Genomic DNA, 21,262 nt, shown 5'->3' with positions numbered 1-21,262 from the left:
AGCCCAGCCACCTGATGGGCTGATGTGCTGAGCTTCCAGCTAAACACAGGTGCAGCCCCATCTAGCTTTGCGTCTCACCCCTAGGGGCACAGCACATTCTTCCTCATTTTTTAATCTTCACCCGAGAATATTTTTTCCCATTGTTTTCCAAGACAGTGGAGGGTTGGGGGTGGGGGGACCATCAATGTGAGACACATCGATTAGGCTGCCTCCCGCACAATGCCCAGGGTCTTGCCACATTCTCTCTTGGAAAGAGAAGGCTGAGGTACTCTGGTCCCAGGGGGCAGCATTAGGGGGCCTCCAGATGTTTCTTCCTGCTCTCTTACACCAGGGTTCAGAGTCGAACAATGTGGGCTCCACGGGATTGACAGGGGCTCTGGGAGAAGACCCTACTCCATCCTACTCCCAAGACTGTCCCCAACCTGAGAGCAGCCCATCATGATATTCCCTTATTTATTATCCCTTCTGAACTGTGGTTTCCAGTGTCTGTTAAATGGACCTCTCCTTCCCCAAGTTCTTCTTATTACTTCCGAATCATCCTTATCTTGGAAAACTGCCAAGGCTGACTCAGAGGCCTCTGACTGTACCCCAGAGGAGAAAGGAGGCCTGCTGACTCCACTAAGGAACTGATGAGGCTGGTCGGCCATAATTATGTAGCCAGGCAGCATGGGAACGCACCAACTCCAAAAATACCTGTCCACTGAGCATCCATCAGTGCCTTGGCTGCCACATCCACATCGATGAGCAATGATGTTCCTGCCTACAAGGAACCTCTGCAGGGCAGGGTCAGCCACACTTAGTGTGGTGTGACAGTAAGTGTCCTTCAAATGGCCCATGCTCCGCACAAAGACAGCTGCTGCCCACAGGGGACAAAGAAGCGAGGAGACAGGAATGAAATTTCCAAACGCCACACCCACTCCTTGGGTGGACAGAGGAAAGGGGTGCAAAAATTGTTCTAATTGGGTCCAGAAGAAACTAAAATCCAGTGCTAACCATTCTGACCTCATGAAAAGAATATAGCAGTTGTCACTGTCCCAACATGGATCAATTTCTAAAATGTATTGCTAAGTAAAAAAGGCAAGTTGCAAAAGAGTACATACCCTCTACTCCTATTAGTGGTTATAAAGGAGCTCTGTGGATCTGGACTCACAGTTCCAACCCCTTTTTTCTCACTATGTGACCTCGGGCAAGTTACTCTCTGCCTCAGTTTCCTCATCTAATAAAAGGAGACAATATCAGCAGAGCTGTGTACCTTCTGGAGGTTCTAATGGAGAATCCATTCCTTGACTTCTCTAGCCTCTGGAGCTTTGGAGCCACATAATTCCAGTCTCTGCTGGAGTTGTGACATCAGCTTCTCTGACTCTGGCCCTCCTACCTCCTCACAGGAACCCTGTGATGACACTGGACTCACCCACTCAATCGAGGATATCTCCTGGCTTCAAGGTCCTTAACTTAACCACATCTGCAAAGTCTCTCTTAACATGTAAGGTAACACAGTCACAGGTTCCAAGGACTAGGATGTGGACATCTTTGGGAAGGTCATTATTCTGCTCACCATGTGGTAGGAAGTCATTCATTCACCTGCTCAATAGGCAATGCCCACCACTATGTGCCAGGTACTGCGCTAGACAGCACTGGGGAATGTAGATGCTCTCAGAGCTGGGCACCGGTTAACAGATTCAATCTTCACAAGAGCCCTGTGGAGTAGACTATTAGCAGCATCATTCCGTTGTACCAAGGGGGAAACTAAGGCACAGAGCAGTTAAATAACCTGCTCATGGTTACTGGTTACTGAGCTAATAAGTTGCAGAGAGCATCAGCCAGGGCCCCAACCAGTAAGAGCTGGCACACTCAAATTAAACTCAAGGAGGGTTTATTTGCAACAAAGCATTGCCAAAGCTGTGGGAGGCAGTAGGGGAACTTTAGGGGAACATGCAGTAACCGATGGTTAAGAGGAGGGAGCTGTTACCACCCAGAAAGAGTCCTGTCAAAACTGCCTTGAGAAAAGTGACCTCTGGACACAGCCAGCCAAGGTGGACCTCACAGGGAGATGGTGAGAATAAATTCACTGACTTTTCTCTTCGCTCTCCCTCTGACCTCCTGCTGGGCTCCCCAATGGCTGCACCTAGCCACAGCCGAGGGTCAGAGAGTAAGATCAGTACAGAGCATGGATCTATGGGGTAAGTGGAGAATGTGACACTGGGCTTGAATTTGGTGTCTGTGCTTTAAACACCAAACGACCCAGCCTCTCATCTTGTGGGTCCTGGTTCAGTCTGATCACAGGAAAAATTGCTCTTTATCTCCTGGTGGGCCCCAGGCTCAGGGTGACATCAGTGCTTGATGACTTCATAGTCTATACTACCTGCTTGAAAATGCTCTTGCCCACTGGCCTTGGCAGTCCTATTGCTGGGATTCTATCCAAAGTATGCTGAAGGAGATGACACTTGGGTTCCTTTAATTCTCTGCTAGGGAGGGCTGACCCACTGTCTGCAAGCATACATGCAGGTGTCATGAACAGCTTGGCCTTTTCCTCACTGAGGTCAGCCAGGTTAACCCCAGGGGCCAGATGCCCTTGAGGACTAATGGCAAAAACTGATGCAGAAGGCCACAGCCTTATCACCTTGGCATCAGGTAGGAACTCTCGGTCACTGGCAACTGGGAGATGCCCTGTGTATACTCAGGTGAGATGGACCCTCCCAGGCCCACTATTTCAGTGGCAAGCTATGCTGAGGGAACCAGAAAATGCATCCCATCAGAGTAGATATGCCCAATCCAGACTAAAACCAAGATGTCAATGCCCAACTGACCGCTGCAAAGCTTCACTGTCGGCCCCACTTTCCCAGCACTGTATCCTCCTTTTCTCCCCCTTCTTCTACTAAGTGTTAGCAGCTAAAAAAAAAGCAACCTAGTGGGCTGAAGCAAAGTAGGAGGTGGGTGAAGAACATGGAACTTTGAGCAAATGTCTGCTGCGTCACCCTCACACTATAAGGTGGTTGTCTGCTTACACACCAGACTCCCCTGAGAAACCAGGAGCTCCTTGAGGACCATGTCTAGGTCTCAGTTTTCTTTTCTTTTTTGGACAGAGCCCCTCATTTATTTTGGATCCGAGGCCCCAAACCCAAGTACTATCCCCAATAAACTGCAGCGAAGCTCTCAGTCTCTGGATGTTCACCCCAGATAAGGCTTGGGGTCAGGTGAGGAGTCACCACAGCAGGAGGGACTAGCCAGAAAACATAGGGAACAGCTAGGGCAAATGCATGGCCATCGCCTCCAACACCCCAAATCCCTGAAGCATGAGGTGGGGGAGACTTCTGCTGGGGGCCCCTCAGGTCTCACGGACACACCCCAGGACGCCAGCGTTTTCCTGGCGAAGGGCCCAGTAGTCTTCCTGGATCTTCTCCAGGTTGCTGAGGGTCGTCTTGCCCATCTTCATCTCGATCTGCTCCCCAAGGTCTCGAACCTCCCACATGATGGTGCCTGTGTCCTCGATGGTCTGGATGAGCTGGATGCAGCTCTCATGCAAGGTAGCTAGATACTTGTAGGTCTTCCGAACTGCATCATCTTTCTTGGCATCCTTGAACACAAGCTCATCGGTAACTACAAATGCTCGTCCCAGCTTCTCAGACAGGGAGCTGATTTCCTTCTGAAGCTGCTTTGTGTCAGACAAGATCTTAGTGATCTCTTCCTTCTGCTTCCGGATGTTGCCCAAAATCTCCAGGATGCGCTGGGTACAGGCCAGCCGGGACACAGCTCTGGGCAGGGTCTCCAGCTCAGATGCCAGCTGCTTATAGATCTCCTCCTTCCTGCGGCTGCCTGAACACTCTGGTGCAGCTTCTGGATCTCTGCCAGCCGTCGAAAATATTCCAGCTCTCTGCAACCCTGGAGCTTTTGGAGGTGGCGGTACTCAGCAAGGAGTCGGACCCGGTGCTTTTCCCACTGGCCTGCCAAATGGATGACCCGCTGTACACCACTCTCTACCATGAGCTGGAGTTTGGCAACGTTGGCAGCGCCATCTGGCAGCAGCTCCACTGCCCAGCTCTTCAGGCGCAGGGCTTGCTCCCTCTCCACTGTGCTGAGCTCAGTCTGCTGACACTTGGTCTCCACCTGCACAAGGCTGATTCCCAGCGTCTTCATGCTGGCTTCAACCTCTTCAATGTTGTGGTTCACTTCCTCTAGCTGTTCCCAAAGGGCCTCCAGCTCCTGCTCTTGAGCTGTCCACGCGTCCTGTTCAGGCCACCTGGAGGTGACTGGCACATCAGACATCTGTGCTACCTGGGCCTCGGGGTCCAGATGGAAGGTGAACTTCTCTGAATGTGTGAAGAGGGAGCACTTGGAAGCACCAGTCCTGGTCCCAGCACCCCAGGCCTGCAGCAGCTCTCCCAAGTCTTGGGCTTGTTGGAGGGGCCCCGGATGGCCACAGGTCTGACGCAGATGCTCAGCCAGGTGCTTCTGCAGCTGCTGCTGCTGAGCCCAAATATCCTCCTGTGTGGGGAGGTGGGATGCCCGGTGGACCCAGTCCTTGTCCCCGGGGTGGTCCCAGCCTCTGTGCTGACACAGCTGGATGGCATGGCATTCAAGGAGTGAGGCCATCCTCCCAGCAAGCTGAGACACCTGGGTGGGGGCTGGTAGTAACAGGGAACTTGCCTGGAACTCCCGGGGCTCTCCTTTGGACCTCAATTCAGGCATGACCAGCTTACTGGCATGGAAAGGATTCTGGGGGGCCGAGCCCTGGAGTGCTGCAACTTAGGAGTGCGAAGGAGGGGTGGAACCCAGGGCAGGGCCAGCTGGTCCCGAATTTGGCTCCCAATGGCCTGGAGAAGGATAGCTGAGTCACCTGCAGACTCGTCTGCATCCTCAGCGACATTGGTAGGTAGACGCTCAGCCAAGAAGAGAAGTAGGTCCCGGAGGTCAGGCTCACTGGGGTAGAGGAAGTTCTGATAGCCAAGCTCCAAAGGATAGCCCAGGTCCATGCAGGCCTGAGCCAGGCTCATGGCCAGGCGGAAACGGGCAGACATGACCAGAGGCAGCAGGGGGCTGGAGCCCACTGCAGGGTTGATCACACGCAGACAGCGGACAACAGCTTCTACAGCCAGCTCAGTGGTGAAGGCTCGCAGGGTCTGTACTTCTGGAGGAACTGCTGTGCCGGCCTGGCGCAGGGAATGGATGAGGATCCGGTCTTCCTCCTCCATGGCGCGGCTGTGTCCGAGTCTGGGGCTGGGTATGGGGCGGGTCCAAGCAAGTGAACCTATGTCTCAGTTTTCTTATCCTTCTCAAATACCGGGTGCTATAAGGACTGAATGAGATAACATGTAAAACCCTCAGCATGCACCCAGTGAATCCGGGCTCTCCTGCTATTACTCACCTGTTCATGGCCATGGCCAGGCCCGGAACAGGTGCTCATGAGGAGCTGAGGTGCACTGAAAGACAGGCTGTGAGAAACTGAATATACACACGGACCATGGCCAGACCAACTCTGAAAACAGAACTAGGACCCACATCCTGCAGCAGCCTGCCCAGGAAACCAAGCTAGTCTGCTGTAAGTCAGACTCACAGGAAGTCAGACTGCTATCTCTACCAACAATCCAGGAAGCCAAATAATACCCTCTGTAACAATTGGCCCCAAATGGCCAGGACTTGATTACTGACAGTTTCCTTAATTTTTGATCCCACTTCCAACTTAGCACCAGCCAGAGAAAGCCAAATATGCACCTTAACCAATCACACAGGATGCCCCACTGCTAGCAGGCCTTCCCCCAGCTTCCCCAGGCCAATGGCCTCCAAACCAGGGCACACTGGAGTCTTCCCTTCCTCCACTATAAAACTTTCCCACTCTGCTGCCTGCCTTTGAGTCTCTGCCAAATGTAAGTACAGTGGCTGACTCCCTTGTTAGAGCAGCTCTAAATGAACAGCCCCTGGCAGTTCTCCTTTGGGTGGTCTTTGTTCACTTCTGCAGGTGTGCCTCACACACCTCTGGCCTGGCAAGCCCAGGACACACTCAGTAAGAAGAGCTGAATGAGCCTTAGCCAGTGTGGCTCACTTGATTGAAGCGCCGTTCAAAAGGTGGTGAGTTCGATTCCTGGTCAGGGCACCTAGGTTACGAGTTTGATCCCTGGTTGGGGCGTGTACCTGAGGCAACCAATCTATCTTTCTCTCTCACATTGATGTTTCTCTTTCTCTCTCTCTCCCTCTTCCTTTCTCTAAAAATTAATTTAAAAGATTTTTTTTAAAAAGAGCTGAATGATTTGCATGGAGAGAAAGTGGGGATATGGGAACACAGAAAAAGGGGACAAAAGAGCCACAGCCGGACATTACAATCCACTTGCCCTTTGGACTGATTCCATTTGTGCCACTGTCCTTCCCAGGTTTTGATTTTTCCAGCCATAAAATGGGTAAAGGACATCAAGGGGATGGAATCATTTAAAGATGACCCTGGTCTGAGGGGGCCATGAACCCAGCAGCACCCACAGAAGACAACTCGGCAGGCAGGGAGTCCACAGATGGCTCTCTCCCCAACACCAAAGCAACCCCCTCCTCTGTCAAGAACCCAGAAGAGGACCCTGGAAGGCTATGAATTGCCGAGCAAATCCTATTCAGTCCTCTTCTTCACACAGAAAAGGTGAGGGGTTTCTATTTGAAACAGAAATCACAAAGACCGGGGCCCAGAGCTATTTCTGTGGGAGCCCAGCCTCTCCCTGCTGGGCATACCAGAGCCTGCCCTTTGTAATCCAAACGCCACAGCAGCACAGGAGGGAGTTCAAACTATATCCTTCAACAGGCTTCTGGCCGAAAGGGTATCATGATGAATACATTTCCAGGGCCGAAGCACGACTGCACGGGGCTCTAAGCACATTTCTTTCACACCCTTCGTGGTCTCCCGGGGAAGAGGGCCTGCTTACCCATCCCTGGAGGTGCTGCCAAATGTCAAACCCTTTGAAAGCCCTTGATTCCATGCCCACCCCACTGCCCACACCACTCTCGGGAAGAATTCGTTCCTCTTCCCAGCAGCCCCAGTGTTTTCTCCACACTAGTATCACAGCACTCAGTGGTGTTGACGAGTCTGTTCCGCACCCTGGGCTCCTTCAGTGGGAGATCTGGTCTAATGGCCTTTGTTTCTGAGCCTCCGGCAGGTCTGGAACATAGCAGGTGCTCAAGGGGAGGGTGAAGGAAGGAAAGCACAAGTGAACTCCTCTCACCTAAAGGAAGCACCCCTGCCTGTGCCCTTCCCAGGGGTTCCGCCAACCCTCACCATTCATTTTCTATCACTCCATTCTCCTCTGAAAAGCAAACATCCAATTCCATCGGCTAGATACGGCTCTGGGGGACCCTGGCGCTAATGCAGGTATCATGGAGAGGCAGCCCTGGCCTGTGAGGTGGGCAACCAGGGTGTATTGCTCTGAGAACCGGACAAGTCCCTTCTCTCCCTGACCTTCCTTCTCCATCCCTAAAATGAGGAGACAGAGACAGCTCTAATATTTATGGGAGATTCTCCCAACTGGTGGGCCCTGGGGCTAAATCTAGTGTTTTATTGCTTTCATATTATGTAAAAATATAAGCCCTGTGAGCTTCACTCAGAAACGAGTACAGACCAATCCCCCTTCCTTGCCCTTGTGTTTGTATCTAGCTGGTGGTCTCTCCAGGTCCTGCCTGTACCTTCTTCCTGAGTCATTGTATAAGCTGCTTCCTGTCTCTCAACTGACCGGGTTTGCCAATTCATGCCTCCCTCTCCCCTCTGGGCTCTGCCCAATGCCCAAACCTCCTCTAGGCAGCCTAAAATCAGCTGTATGAGGTATGCTTGCTCAAGTTCCTCCTGTCCCATCAGCATTTTACATACTGGTTTCTCTAAACAGGCTCTTAGACCCTTTCCATGCCTCTACCAGATAGAGAATTCTAGAAGGCAGGAAGGCTTTGCCTCCTACGCTCTCCCCACCTCTCCTGCTCCACCATTTCACAAACATATGCCAAGTGCCCAGGTCACAGCTCCATCCCATGGTTGGCTGAGTAGCAATGGACTCTTGCAGAAGGATGGAGGGGCTGCTCTGTGGAAAGGGGAACAGGCACTTGTCCATCAGAGGAGCCATTTCAAAAGAATCTAAAATGCCCACCTGCTGACCTCCTGCCCATCTCTCTGACAAGCCCCCTTATCCACTTGCTCTGTGTGCGCCCAGCAGATGAAACACCAGCATTCTGGAATCTTTCACTCCTGAACTGAGACAGCAGCACAAGAGAATAAGGCCAGATTGGGGGGTCAGCAAGGGGCTTGTTCAGTCTACCAAGAGATACTTCTCCTGGACCTCAGGACCCCAAACACCCAGCTAGTCTGTTCAGAATAAGAGAACAACTCCAGGACCCACACCCTGGACCATTAGCCAATCGGATTCACAGCCAGCTAGGCAGAAGTAAGAGAGATTTCCAGGCTTCAGGAAGGACACAGGTCCATCCTCAAAGCCTCCCCATGGGAATGACGTCCCAGGTCCAGCTGATAGGACTGGCCCTAGTTACATTCCCAACAGGTCAGAGCCTGAGGACAAGGGTTGGCCATGCCCCCTGGCCTGAGCTGACATGGCCTACCTCGGAGCTGACAGAATGTGGTCATGAACTTGCTGGTGAGGGACTTAAGCTCGTTGTTGGCCAGAGTGATGAGGTGGATCTCGTCGGTGACATTCCGCAGGACCTTGTAGATGCCGATGGGGAAAGAAACCAGCTTGCACTCGGCCAGATCTACAGGCAAAGAACAAAGACAGACCAGAGTCAGCAGCCAAAACTGCCCAAGGACTTGCCCCAAACCACGTGGACCCGACCCGTTCTCCCCTCTGTGCCAGGCTTGAAACTCTGCCCTCCCTCTTCCAAGAGCCTTCATCACCCTTAATCACAGTTGTCCCTACCTTGTACTCTGAACCTCAGGGTTTATTCCAGCACCTTCTCTATTACCACAGCCTACTAGCCAGAATGTGGAAGGTGGAGCTCTGCTGGCACAGTGACAACCAGCATTCATGGCAATGCCCTTGCGGCCCTGCAAAGCCCGTGAGTCCTTATGGAATCAGCAGACTCAAGAGTGAAGCTATAGTCCTACGAGTATTTTATAACAGTCTACTTCTTTGAAAACAGGCAAGTAACATAGACTTTGTGCCTTGACCTTCTTCCCAGTGCTGCCATTCTGAAGGTAAGTAAGCCTTTACAGAGGCAGCAAGGAGGCTGTGTGGAGACTCATCTGGCAGTTCCTCGAGAATTACCATATGACTAGCAATTCTGCTCCTAGTGTATACCCGAGAGAAATGGAACAAGGTGTCCACACAAAAACGCATGACACGTGAATGCTCACAGCAGCATTACTCATAACAGCCAAAACATGGAAACAGCTCAAATGCCCATCAACTGCTAAATGGATAAGCAAAATGTATTATCTCCATAAAAAGGGAAATGTTTAATAATTAAAAGAAATGAAGTACCAAAACGTGCTGTGACACTGAAGGACCTTGAAAACAAGCTAAGTGAAATAAGCCAGTCACAAAAGACCATATGTTATATGAGGCGATTTATATGAAATGTCCAGAATAGGCAAATATACAGAAAGTAGATTAGTGGTTACCTAAGGCTTGAGGACATGGGAGGACTGTGGGATGGAAACTAAGGGGTGAAGGTTTCTTTGTGGGGGTAATGCAAATTTTCTAAAATTTGATCATGGTGATAGTTGCACAACTATGAATATACTAAAACCACTAAATTGTATACTTTAAATGGTTGAATTGTAGGGTATGTGAATTATATCTCAATAAAGCTGCTTTATACATATGGCAGCAGGGAGACATTGAAAGCACAAAGGCTAAGAAATTAAGCTCATCTAAGTCATGTAAGTTCCTTGAGCCTCAGTTTCTTCATCTGTAAAATGGAGGTATCATTATCCACCTAGCAGGGATGTCAGGAAAAGCATATGTAATATAAAGTACTAAATGAACTAACAAAGTATCTGGCAGGAATGTAGCAGGAATGCTATAGATGTTGTTTCTCTCTTCTCTAAGTGTCCCCATTACTGGTGATCGCCCCCCAACCCCTGAACCCCAGAAGCACTAACTCACCAACTCAGATAGCACTGTCCCATCTCTCAGCAAACTCTTGTCTTTTCCCCGAAGAGGCCAGGCCTCTAAGCCTTTGAAAACTGTTCCAAATTAAATATACAGATATCAATAATATTCCTTTATGCCAGTAAGAAAAGTTTATAAAAACCCTATTCTGAACAGCAACAATAATGCAGGGCCTACAGAAATAGTCAGAATAGAAGCTCTTCTCCCTCACTTGCCTCATAGAATTTCTACTCTTGCTCCAAGACCAGCTCAAATGTCACCTCCTCTAAGAAGTCTTCTCTCACTGCAGTAAGCGGTTAGTTGCTCCAGCCTCTTAGTCTCACATAGTGCAAATGAAACCTCTTCATCTTGTATAGTATTAATCCCTTTTTGTTTCTGCTTTCCCACTGGACTGGAAAGACGTCAGAGCACCGTGCCAGCAGAAGTCTAGCAGGCTCGGGGAAGGGCAGGGTATTTGTGACCTCCCTGAGCTGGTGAGGAAAGAAAGGGGACAAGTGGGGTAAATACAAAAGTCTAGATGACTGAGGGTCCACAGGGGTCCTCTGTAGGGCATCCTATGAAGAAGTGTCTTACTGTCTTCTCTGGTCCAGGGTTGTGCTAGGTGAGCCCAGTCCTGCTGCTTTAACCACCAGCTCTTATATCAGCAGGTGGGGCTGGCAAAAGAGAGCGCTAAGTCTGTAGGGAGCAACCAATCCCAAGAAGCCAGGCTTTCAGCAGAGATCAGGGCTGGAGCTTCACCAGCTCTGTGGGCTCAAAGACTGTAAAAGAGGATCTATAAGTAGGACACACAGTTATCCTTATTATTTAAAATGCTCAATGTTATTCAATTAAAAAAACAAAACACTAAGACTAGAGAGAGATGGAAAAAGGACGTAAGATATTCACAAGCAAGAAAATATAATCAGTAAACAAATATATGGCTCCTGATATATACTGCCAATCTGCTTTCTAGAATATTTATACCAATTTACATACATCCTGTCTAACAAGTAAGAGGATCATTCCTTTAAAATCTTTGTTAATACCATCAGGGGTATCCCTTACTTTAATTTGAAGTTCTTTCAATAATGAGATTACCTTTCATAGTTAATTAACCATTTTTATTTTCCCTGTTAAAATCCTGTTCATGTCTCTTGCTATCTTTCTATTTGGAGGTCTGGCATTGGTTTTCCCCCAAATGTTGGCAGAGCTCCTTAAACGGTATTATCAACCTAGTCTGTTGACTGTTTTTCTTGTTCAATAGTTCAGTTATAGCATTTAGATTTTTTAAAAGCAGAATATAAAAATTATATGCACCCTGTAATTCCAACTAGGTAAAAACTACGCATGCCTGGGAAAGAAGAAAGAAAGGAAAATAACCAGATTGTTAAATGGTTCTTACGAAAGATGTGAGCAATTTCTTACTACTCATAGTTATACTATTTGCTTATTTTATATAAAATAAGTATCACTACATACTTATAAAAATGTTTTTCAAGTATATATTGTGATACTTTACTTTCAAAATTTTACAAAAATTATTATAAAAGTAGCTTTTATTGGGAAAAAATAAACTGGCAAATTCAAGGACACACTGAGGATAGCCAGCTCTTCATCAGTTAGAGAAACAGAGCTAGGCAGACCCATGAAAGAAAGACAGCAATTCTCTAGATTGGACTGGAGCAGAAGCTATGAGATGGAACTCTAAGGATTCGGGTATCACTGAGGAATCATACAGTGACTGCAGATTCACAATGAAGATAGAAGAGATATAACTCCATAAGCTATTTTTAAAAAATATATCTTTATTGGTTTCAGAGAGAGGAAGGGAGAGGTAGAGAGAGGTAGAAACATCAATGATGAGAGAGAGTCACTGATCAGCTGGGCCTTCAAGCCCCCAACTGAGGATCAAGCCCGCAACCTGGGCATGTGCCCTGACCGAGAATCGAACCGTGATCTCCTAGATCCTAGGTTGACGCTCAGCCACTGAGCCACACCCAGCTAGGCACTCCATAACCTATTCAAGTTATTCCCAAGGGTCCTCAAAGCAGCTGTCTTCCCCAAGAAGATCAGCCCAGAAATGCCTAGCCCAGAGCCTCACTCCTCCCACGTGGGTCACCCACACACCACCCCAATCTTACAGCACCCCAATTCTTTCAGTCTCCAATCCAAGCAACACAAGCCCTCTGCAGCTTTCTGGCCAACTGCCTTATGTCACAGAGGCATACTGCCCCACACCAGGAGGGTGCTGAGGGCCCCAGATGTATCCACATCTGCTGCTTTCACTTACTCTACACAAATAGCTATTAAGGCCCTACTGTGTGCTGGGCACTGTTCCACATAGTGCCCTGTGACTTCTCTATGATTTCTTTTTGTTATTGGGGACTCCATCTGTTCCCTTCATCCTCTGACCTCAGAACTGCCTACCAGAGGCTGGTGTGCATGTGAGAGGGGTGCACTATAAAGCGCCCACTCAGAACAGTCTGACTACCATTGATGCAAAGGCCCCTAAGAATTCCTGCAAACGGCCCTGTTGGGATGTGATGCAAACACCACCCTGCACCTTATAGGCCACGGCACCAGCCACTGACACAGCACATGGACTCCAATCCCAGCTGAGAGGCTATTGGGAATGGTTTTCTACGATCCCAGGGACAAGAATATGGAGAGCCAAGTCTCTAGACATGCTGGAACAAACTTCAATCTTGCCCAGTCATCTTCCCATCTGTGCACAAGTTCATGTTCATTCCATGAGAGGTTGGAACAATAATAACCATAAACAGTAACACTATTTCATATGTGCTAGGTTGTAAAAATATCCCCTCTGAACACATGAGGAAAGTGAAATTAAGTGACTTGGCCAAGGTCATATAGCTAAAAACAAGGGACTAAGACTTGAATGCAGATTAGGCTGAGCCAGAGGTCCTAACCATGCTACTATCCTGCCCCTTGAGTCAAAAACTTGCCCACGTGCCTGTCTCTAGGTCAGGTGTGAGATGTCTTCAAGAAGCAGGTCCCATTCTCTATGGGTCTTCAGAGCTGACAGGACATAGAGTCCCTTGCTCAGAGTACTCAGACAGGAAGGCTCTGGTGCCAAAATCATTTCATGCTACTTAGTGATGAATGCATGCCCAAACCTAAAGAGGGGCCTGGGGGTACTAGTGACCGGGGGCAACACCAACATCTGGACAGCAGCTGGATTCAAGTGAACCTCCTCCCAGTTCTCCCAGCTGCTGATACCTGAGCTGCAGTAGAGAACAGAGATGCTTGGGAGAAAGTCACCATAATAAAAACAAGGCATAATTATCCTCATAATTATAATTATTATTGCAAGATGACCACACTGCATCTCCCCAAACCTCTAATTAAGACAGTATGCTGTGCTAATAAAGCTTTTGATTCAACACATGGGCCCTTCATTAAAGGTTATCTTGTTAATTCTAATGAATGCCTGATGAAAAGTAACTGGTGGGCAGAACCAGGGCAAGAAAAGAAAATCCACAAAGTAAAGAGAACATTCTGCCGGAAGTCAGGAGGGTTGATCAAGCTCGAGTTATTTCTTAGAAACACAGAACTCTGACCCCTGTTTTGTCCCTGCTGAGAGGTGGGCCTGGTGACAGGGCCTGGTAGGGGGAAGTAAAGAGGGTCATGGAGTCCCTGTCAACCAAGTTGTAGAAAGAAAGTGTCAGGGACTTGGGCTGGCAGGCGCTTTGGGCTCCATGGCCTGGCCAAGAAGCAGCAAGGCTCCCAAGGATGTGGGAGGAATCTGTGGCCAAGTGACCTGGTTTCTACCCAGAATGTCTTTTTTCACAAATGTCTTTTTTCATGAAATCTCAGGGTTAGGAGGAGACTGGAGGTCATTTAGCCCATATTTTCCAAATTTCCCAGTAACAATCACCTGGGGGTCCTTGTAGGGTGAGGATTCTGATGCCACAGGTCTGGGATGGGGCCTGAGATCCTGCATTTCTACGAGGCAGGCTCAAGTTCCACTCTTGGTAGCAAGGGCTAGTCCAACTCAGCGGTTCTCAAAGTGGGGTCCCTGGACCCACAGCATCAGCATCACTCCAGAATTGTTAGAAATGCACATTCTCAGGCCCCACTCAGACCTACAGAATCAGAAACTCTGGGTGGGGCACAACCATCTGTGTTTTAACAAGCCCTCCAATGCTGATGCCAGCTCCAGTTTGAGAATCACTGGCATAGAGGCACCACACCTCTCACCAACTGTGGTTACTTGTCACTGGTGGATAATAATGGTGACAGTAATGACGGTAACTCCCATTTACTGAGTGCCGGCTGGTCCATGCCTGTGTAGGGGCTTTAGGTTTACTCACTCATAGAAAGTTATTTTGCCCTGTGTGCCTCCCACTTCCCCTAAGACCAGGCTATTTCAAGAAAGAGCAACTGTCTCTTCATCTTTCTCTCTTGCCTTGTTCGTGCTCCTGTCAAAGACAAGCTGCAAGCTGCAGCCAAATACTTCTGAATTGTTGTGCCTTAGAACATGCTAGAACATGGACCATGACGGGCAGATCTGAGGCTCCGTGAAGTTGGCTCCCCATGCCCACGAGTAGAGAACTGGGATTTGAATCCAGGTAGTCCAATTCCAAAGCCATGGTCTTTCCATGGCGCTACATTAGTCTACGCTCACTCTTAGGGCCATGGGCAGAGGACAGTCCTAAAAAATAAAAGCAATATAATCATAGCTTACCCTTGTATGGCACTACTTACCTGCCTCAGACTTTTCTAAGCACTGACACATCTCATCTAATTTAACAACCTCATAAAGTAGGTACTATTAACGTTCATCCCGTTTTACATCCTGGAAACTAAGGCATAAGTGAGGAAATAGAAGAGTTGCAATCGGAACCTAGGCTGCTGGCTGCCCTACCCTGAGAGAGCTCCGTTTAACAGGAGCACCAGAACAGAGGAGCCAAGTGGGAAGGCATTCTCATTCAGGAGGCTGATACAGAGAAAACAGATTTTTCTAAAACATGAAAATGAAAACTTAGACCTGGGCCTGCTGGGAAGAGCCAGCACCTCTTCCAAAAGATCAAACTCCCAGCACCCCCAGGTACATTCAAGAGCTCAGTGCTAGTTGGCATCCTGGCGTGAGAAACAGAACTGCAAACAGCTGGACCTCTGTGACTTGGCCTGCCAGTCTCTGAAATGCCACTTGATCCTCAAAGAGCTAAAGGTGTGGGATACAGAGAGTGAGCAAAAGAAAACCACCAGTCATCAAGGACAGGCACCACCATTGGGCTATATTTTCACAATTATTTGTGCACAGTGTTTATAGAGCTAACGAGTTCTAGAAGGTTTAAGACAAATAGAAGCCCAGGCCCTACCCCCTCCTGACAAATCCTCTATCCCAAAGAACTGCTTTTGGGGATTTTGCTGGTGTTTAACTTGGATGTCTTTTGTCCCCACATCATGCCACCTGGAGAGAAAAGGTGGAGGAGGAGCACACCGAGGACCTCAGGAGTCCAGAGAGTTCCACCACAATAGCACTTATACTGGGCCCTGACAGGTAGTTAGAGAGAAGGGTAGAAAGGCACTCAGGATAAAGGGGAAATGGGCATGGCGTCTTCTGGGCACCTGGGGAAGCCACTTAACTTGACCGTGATTGTGGGTTTCAAGGGGTTGTTTCTTTTACTTCCTATTTTACAGACCTTTGTACTGTGTGATATTTTTACAACAAGCACTTATTACATTTTACAAACATCCTCAGATTAAAGAAAGTAACATCCCTAAATCCAGTTACCCGTGGGGAACACTTTCCCTCAAGTGCTGAGAAGGCTGGGTCAGTGGAGAGTGGTCTTGAGGGGGACGAAGGAAATGGGGCTGAAGTCCCAACAGGGTCATGCTCAGAGGGGCTACTGCCGAGCGCAGCCTACAGCCCAGTGACAAATGCTGCGCACCTGGGAATCAGAATCTCAAGGAGCTTTCCCACTGACCCACTGCAGAGGTCCCAACCACTCCAGTCAATCACGTGACTGCAGAGTGCCTGTCACAGAGAACAAAGCTGAGCTTCTGGCCCCACGGCTAGTGGGCATCACAGCCAACATCAGGACAGACCCTAACAACACAAGAGCCGGAGATCTAAAAAGCAAGTGGCCACAGCGTGGGCCTGAGAGCGCTCTCTTCCTTGAGATCCAAACAGGCTTTCCTCGAGCCGGGCCTTCCTGTGGGATTTCAGCAAGTTACTTAACCCCAGTCTCAGTGTCCCCTTCAATAAAATGAGAACAAAACTTCATGTGGAAACCTGTACGCACATGTTCACAGGAGCCTCATTCACAACAGCTGAAAAGCACAGAGCTCAAATGTCCATCGACTGAGGAATGGACAAGCAAAATGTATTATCACTTGGGACAGCACTTGGCCATAAAAAGGAATGAAATATTGATAAACATGGATGAACCTCCAAACATTATGCTACATGAAAGAAGCAGTCACAAAAGACCACATGCTGTATGACTCTATTTATCTAAAATGTCTAGGATTAGCAAATCCACAGGGACGGCAGAGTACACTGGTGGTTCTCAGGGGCTGGAGGGAGATGGGAGAAATGGGGAGACCACTTAGTGGTACAGGGTTTCTTTGGGGGTGGATGAAACATTCTAAAATTGATTGTGGTAACGGTTACATGACCTTGTTGTGAATATACTAAAAACCACAGACTGTTACACTTTAAAATGGTGAATCTGATGGTATGTGACTTACTCCTCAATTTAAGAAAAATGAGGACAAGATGATTCAAATAACAGACTGTTCTGAGCATGAGCTAAGATGTCAGACAGGGACAGCATACAATGAATTCACTTTGCTGAGATGAACCTGACAGAATAAGGAATCCTGGGAACAAATTGGTGCATGACAGAAGAAACATGAGTCTTAGCAAAACACAGCCAAGCAAGATGAGGCAGATGCCAATTAAAAGCCTCTTAAATTCAACTTCATCTCAAAGGTAATGAGCTTCTGCAGCACCTGTCTCTCAGAATAAACCATGATTTCCTAGCCTCTACATTACAGGAAAGCAGAGATCCCTCGTTTTGGTCTGTGCCACCACATTTACAGCTCGGGGCTTGTCCGGGGGTCCATTCAAGATGAATGGCTTTGCCAGGCCCCTGCATTATGTACCTGTGTCCCTGGCTACCTCATCAGCCACAGCCATGTTTGTGTTTCTGGAAGTATTTGATTTTAATTAATACCTCAGCCTTGCTAAGTCACCTCCCCAAGACTAACACTTTCATACTTGAGCAACACAAGCTTTTGATGCCACAAAAATATCTACCTGGTTATCTTCCAGAGGCAGAATGTTTTCTTTCTCCTGCCAACATACATTTTTTGAAGCTGCATAACTATCCAAATGATTTCAAAGAATATTTCTCTTTGCCTTCAAAAAATGCTGCCTCACTCTGGCTGGTGTTGCTCAGTGGTTAGAATCTCAGCCCTCACACTGAAGGGTCACAGATTTGATTCCCCGTGAAGGGCATGTACCTAGGTTGCGGGTTCGCTCCTTGGCCTGGTTGGGGTGTGCGTGAGAGGCAACCAATCGATGTGTCTCTCTCACATCAATATTTCTCTCTCCCTTCCTCTTATCTCTAAAATCAATAAAAACATATTTTTTAAAAATGCTGCCTCGCCCCAGCCGGGTAGCTCAGTTCATTGGAGCATCATCTTGTATACCAAAAACATTGCCAGTTAGATTCCCAGTCAGTGCACATACCTAGGTTGCAGGTTTGGTCCCTGGTAGGGGCACGTATAGGAAGCAACCGATTGATGTTTCTCTCTCACATTGATATTTCTCTCTCCCTCTCCCTTTCTCTCTAGATGATTTTCCCTTTTTAGGCTCTCTTTAGAACCTAACCCCTGTGTAAAATAGGGCTTCAATGTAAAAACTACTTAAGGTGACACCTAAGGCCCCTTGAGATCTGAAGCCGACCTCTGCCTCCCTCCCGCCTCGGCTCCCTTTACTCTTCCCCATGTCACAGTCTCCTTAGGGCCATCACAAGGCTGGTCAAGTCCCAGTCTCAATTTCTGTCACCTGCTTGGCTGGTGACAGGGCGCCATCTGCTGGTGAGTACAAAAGGAGAACAGCACTTGGCCAAAGTGCAGGTGAGCCTGCGAGGGAGAAGGAGCAAAGGAGGCACCGCATCCCTTCTCTCACGAGCCCGGACTCCCACTTGATTTTCTCACAGCCCCAGCCTCTTGCTCAGTTCCCTAGGGATAGATCATACCCATGTTCATATTCATTCTCTCCCTCTCATACATGCACACACACGCACACACACATCCAGCTACCTGCCCGGGCAATGCCCCTCCCTGCCCAGCCCCCCAGAAGCCATCAAGAGAAGGAAGTTCCAAATTAAAAATAGTAGTAAGCCACTGATTCTCAAAATTCAAGGCAGGGAACAACCATACAGATTTTGTGTTAACATGTAGTTCACCAGGCTCATCCTCTGAGATTCTGCTTTTAAAGCTCTAGAGTGGGGTCCATGGATCTGTATGATTAACCAACACTCAGATGATTCTGATAGAAGAAAATTTTTGTGATCTCAGTTTAGGGAAAGATTTCTTCAATACTACACCAAAAGTACCATCCATAAAAGAAAAATGATAAACTGGACTCCATCAAAATTTTAAATGTCCGTTCCTCAAAAGTCACTATTAAGAGAATAAAAAAACAAGTCACAAGCTGGGAAAAATACTAGCAAAGCACATATCTGATCAAGGACAAGCATCCAAAATAAAGAACCATCAAAACTTAATAAGAAAATAACCCATTTTATTTAATGTGCAAACGATGTGAACAGACATTTCATCATGGAAAAATGTGTGGATGGCAAATAAGCACATAAGATGCTTAGCATCATTAATCAACATAGAACTGTAAAATAAAACCATAATGAGACACAATTACACACCTATAAGAATGCATAAAATTAAAAACCATATGGAGCGTCAACAAGGATGTGGAGGAATGGGAATTCTCAACCACTTTGGAAGAGTGTGGCAGTTTCTTACTCAGTTAAACGTACACTTAATATACACAACCCAGAAATCCCACTCGTGGGTATTTACCCAAGAAAAATGAAAACTTTCATTCATGTAAACACCTGTATGTGGATATTTATAATCTTAAAAAACTGGAAACAATCCAAGGGTCCTCCAACAGAAAAATGGATAAACAAGTCATGGTACATCCATACAATGTAATACTATTTAGTAATAGAAAGGAACAAACTACTGATTCACACAAACATGGATGAATCTCAGATACATTAAGCTAAGATGAAAGAAGCCAGACTCAAGAGGTTACATACTGTATGATTCCACTTGCGTGGTAATCTAGAAAAGGCAAAGCCTAGGAATGAAAAAGAGATCCATGGCTCCCAGGTAGTGGGGAAGAGGGAAAGGCAAAAGGCAATTTTTGGGTGATGGGAAAGGTTCTGAATCCTGTGGTGGTCATGATGACCAAGTTGTATGTATTTATCAAAGCTCATAGAATTGTCCACAAAAAAGGGTAAATTTCATTTGTGTAAACTATGCCTTCATAATATAAATAACATAACCCAGTTGAGGGACATTCTACAAAATACCTGACCAGTACATCTCAAAATTGTCAAGACAAGTAATCAAAAACAAGGAGTGTCTGAGAAACTATCACAGTAAAAAGAAGTATAAGAAGACATGACAACTAAGTGTAATTTGATAATCCTTAAACCAAAAAAGGCCATTAGTTCAATACTAAGGAAACTTGAATAAAATATGGACTTCAGCTAATGATAACAATAATATATCATTATTGGTTCATTAATCATAAAAGATGTGCCAAAATAACGTAAAACGTTAACAACAAGGGAAACCCACATGGGGTATATGGGAACTCTCTGCACTACACAATTTTTCTATAAATCTAATAGTGTTCTGAAAATAAAAGCATTATTTAAAAACCAAAATAAATAAATGAGTTCAAGGCATGGATCATCTGGGGGGCTTATTAAAATGCAGATCACCATGCCACACCCCTAGAGATCCTATTTTCACAGCTCTTTAGTGGAGCCCGTGAGTGTGCATTTACAACCAATATCCCATGACCTTGATGCAGGTTACACAGGACCCACCCTTTAGGAAGCCCAGAAGAACTGAGAGGGGATATCTGCCTTAGGGAAAGCTGTCCCCACCCTCTCATTAGCACATAAAATATCTTAAATGACCAGGCAGTATTAGCCTCTGATTATTTTCCTCCTTTCCCAGGAACACAGTAGACAGTCCCTGGTTCCAAGAAGACCCCCAGTTCCAAGACATGAGAGCAGAGGCAAGTGTAAGGGTGGGAGTTTCAAGGTGCTCAGATCTCCTTCCCTCACCCCTTAAAGGGGGCAGCAGGGTGCTTGGGGAAAGGCAGGGCTAGGTGCCACACACCTGTGATGAACCCTGGCTCCGCCTCTAAACAGCTGTGTCACCAGCAAATCACTCACACCCTCAGCCTTAGTTCCAGCATCTATAAAAAGGCCAACTCCTACTCCAAAGGCAACACGGCCTAGGAGATAAGCTGAATACTCTCATGCTACAAAACACTTAGAAACAGTGGAGAAAAAAATGTTCCATGCTTCAGCTTCTCCATCTGTGAAATAGGGATATTAATATTACCTAAGTCACAGGGTTGCTGTGAAGTCTGAGTGAGTCCAAACTGGTAAACTGCTTCCAATGTTCTGAGGAAATTCAGTATATAGCACAGAGAGAGAGAGAGAGAAAGAAAGCACACAAGTGATGAAGGAACCGAATGGGAAAGCCCAAGAGGAATTCTAGGCAAAAGAGACTTGAGGGATGGGAGAGCAACATGCCAAGAGCTAATGGCTCAGAATTTTCTAGAAATGAGGATTCAGACATGAATCCTCAGAGTCAGAAAGTACAAAAGACTATAGAAAAGATGGAACGAGATATCAAACATCTGAGCCCATCATGACACCTGACACGCAGCAGGCCCCAGATAAATGCTGGCTCCTTTCCTTCCCAGTCCACAGCCGTCTTTCCTTCCTCCCATCTCTGCAGCTGCCTCTATCCCAGCCAGCTCCATCCAGCCTGCCTGCACTCTCCCAGGCCTTTCCAAATCCCACTCCTCTGCAGGAATGATCATTTTTTAAGTCATCCCCAAAGCACACAGAAGACCTGGGAGCCTCTGTCCCGGACACATGAGTGGGGCA

At 47.4% G+C, this 21,262-nt stretch overlaps 1 protein-coding gene and 1 pseudogene across 15 annotated transcripts in view; both read right to left on the bottom strand.

Moving 5' to 3' along the window:
- LRRC20 (leucine rich repeat containing 20) overlaps window positions 1-21,262 on the bottom strand; it is a 52,053-nt gene that overhangs the window by 13,121 nt on the left and 17,670 nt on the right. For all 14 annotated transcript variants that reach the window (XM_081157563.1, XM_081157569.1, XM_081157574.1 and 11 more), the window contains one exon: window positions 8,569-8,718. In XM_081157563.1, the coding sequence (XP_081013689.1) occupies window positions 8,569-8,718 (150 nt within the window). The remainder of the gene's footprint in view (window positions 1-8,568; window positions 8,719-21,262) is intronic.
- LOC308566793 (coiled-coil domain-containing protein 22 pseudogene) lies at window positions 1,295-5,261 on the bottom strand (annotated as a pseudogene). Its single transcript has one exon. The product of its transcript is annotated as a coiled-coil domain-containing protein 22 pseudogene (transcript).

This window comes from Miniopterus schreibersii, assembly GCF_964146895.1.
Source record: "Miniopterus schreibersii genome assembly, chromosome: 14".
Lineage (NCBI taxonomy): Eukaryota > Metazoa > Chordata > Mammalia > Chiroptera > Miniopteridae > Miniopterus > Miniopterus schreibersii.
The sequence above is the reverse complement of the archived record's forward strand: the minus strand, read 5'-3'. Positions and strand labels throughout refer to the sequence as shown.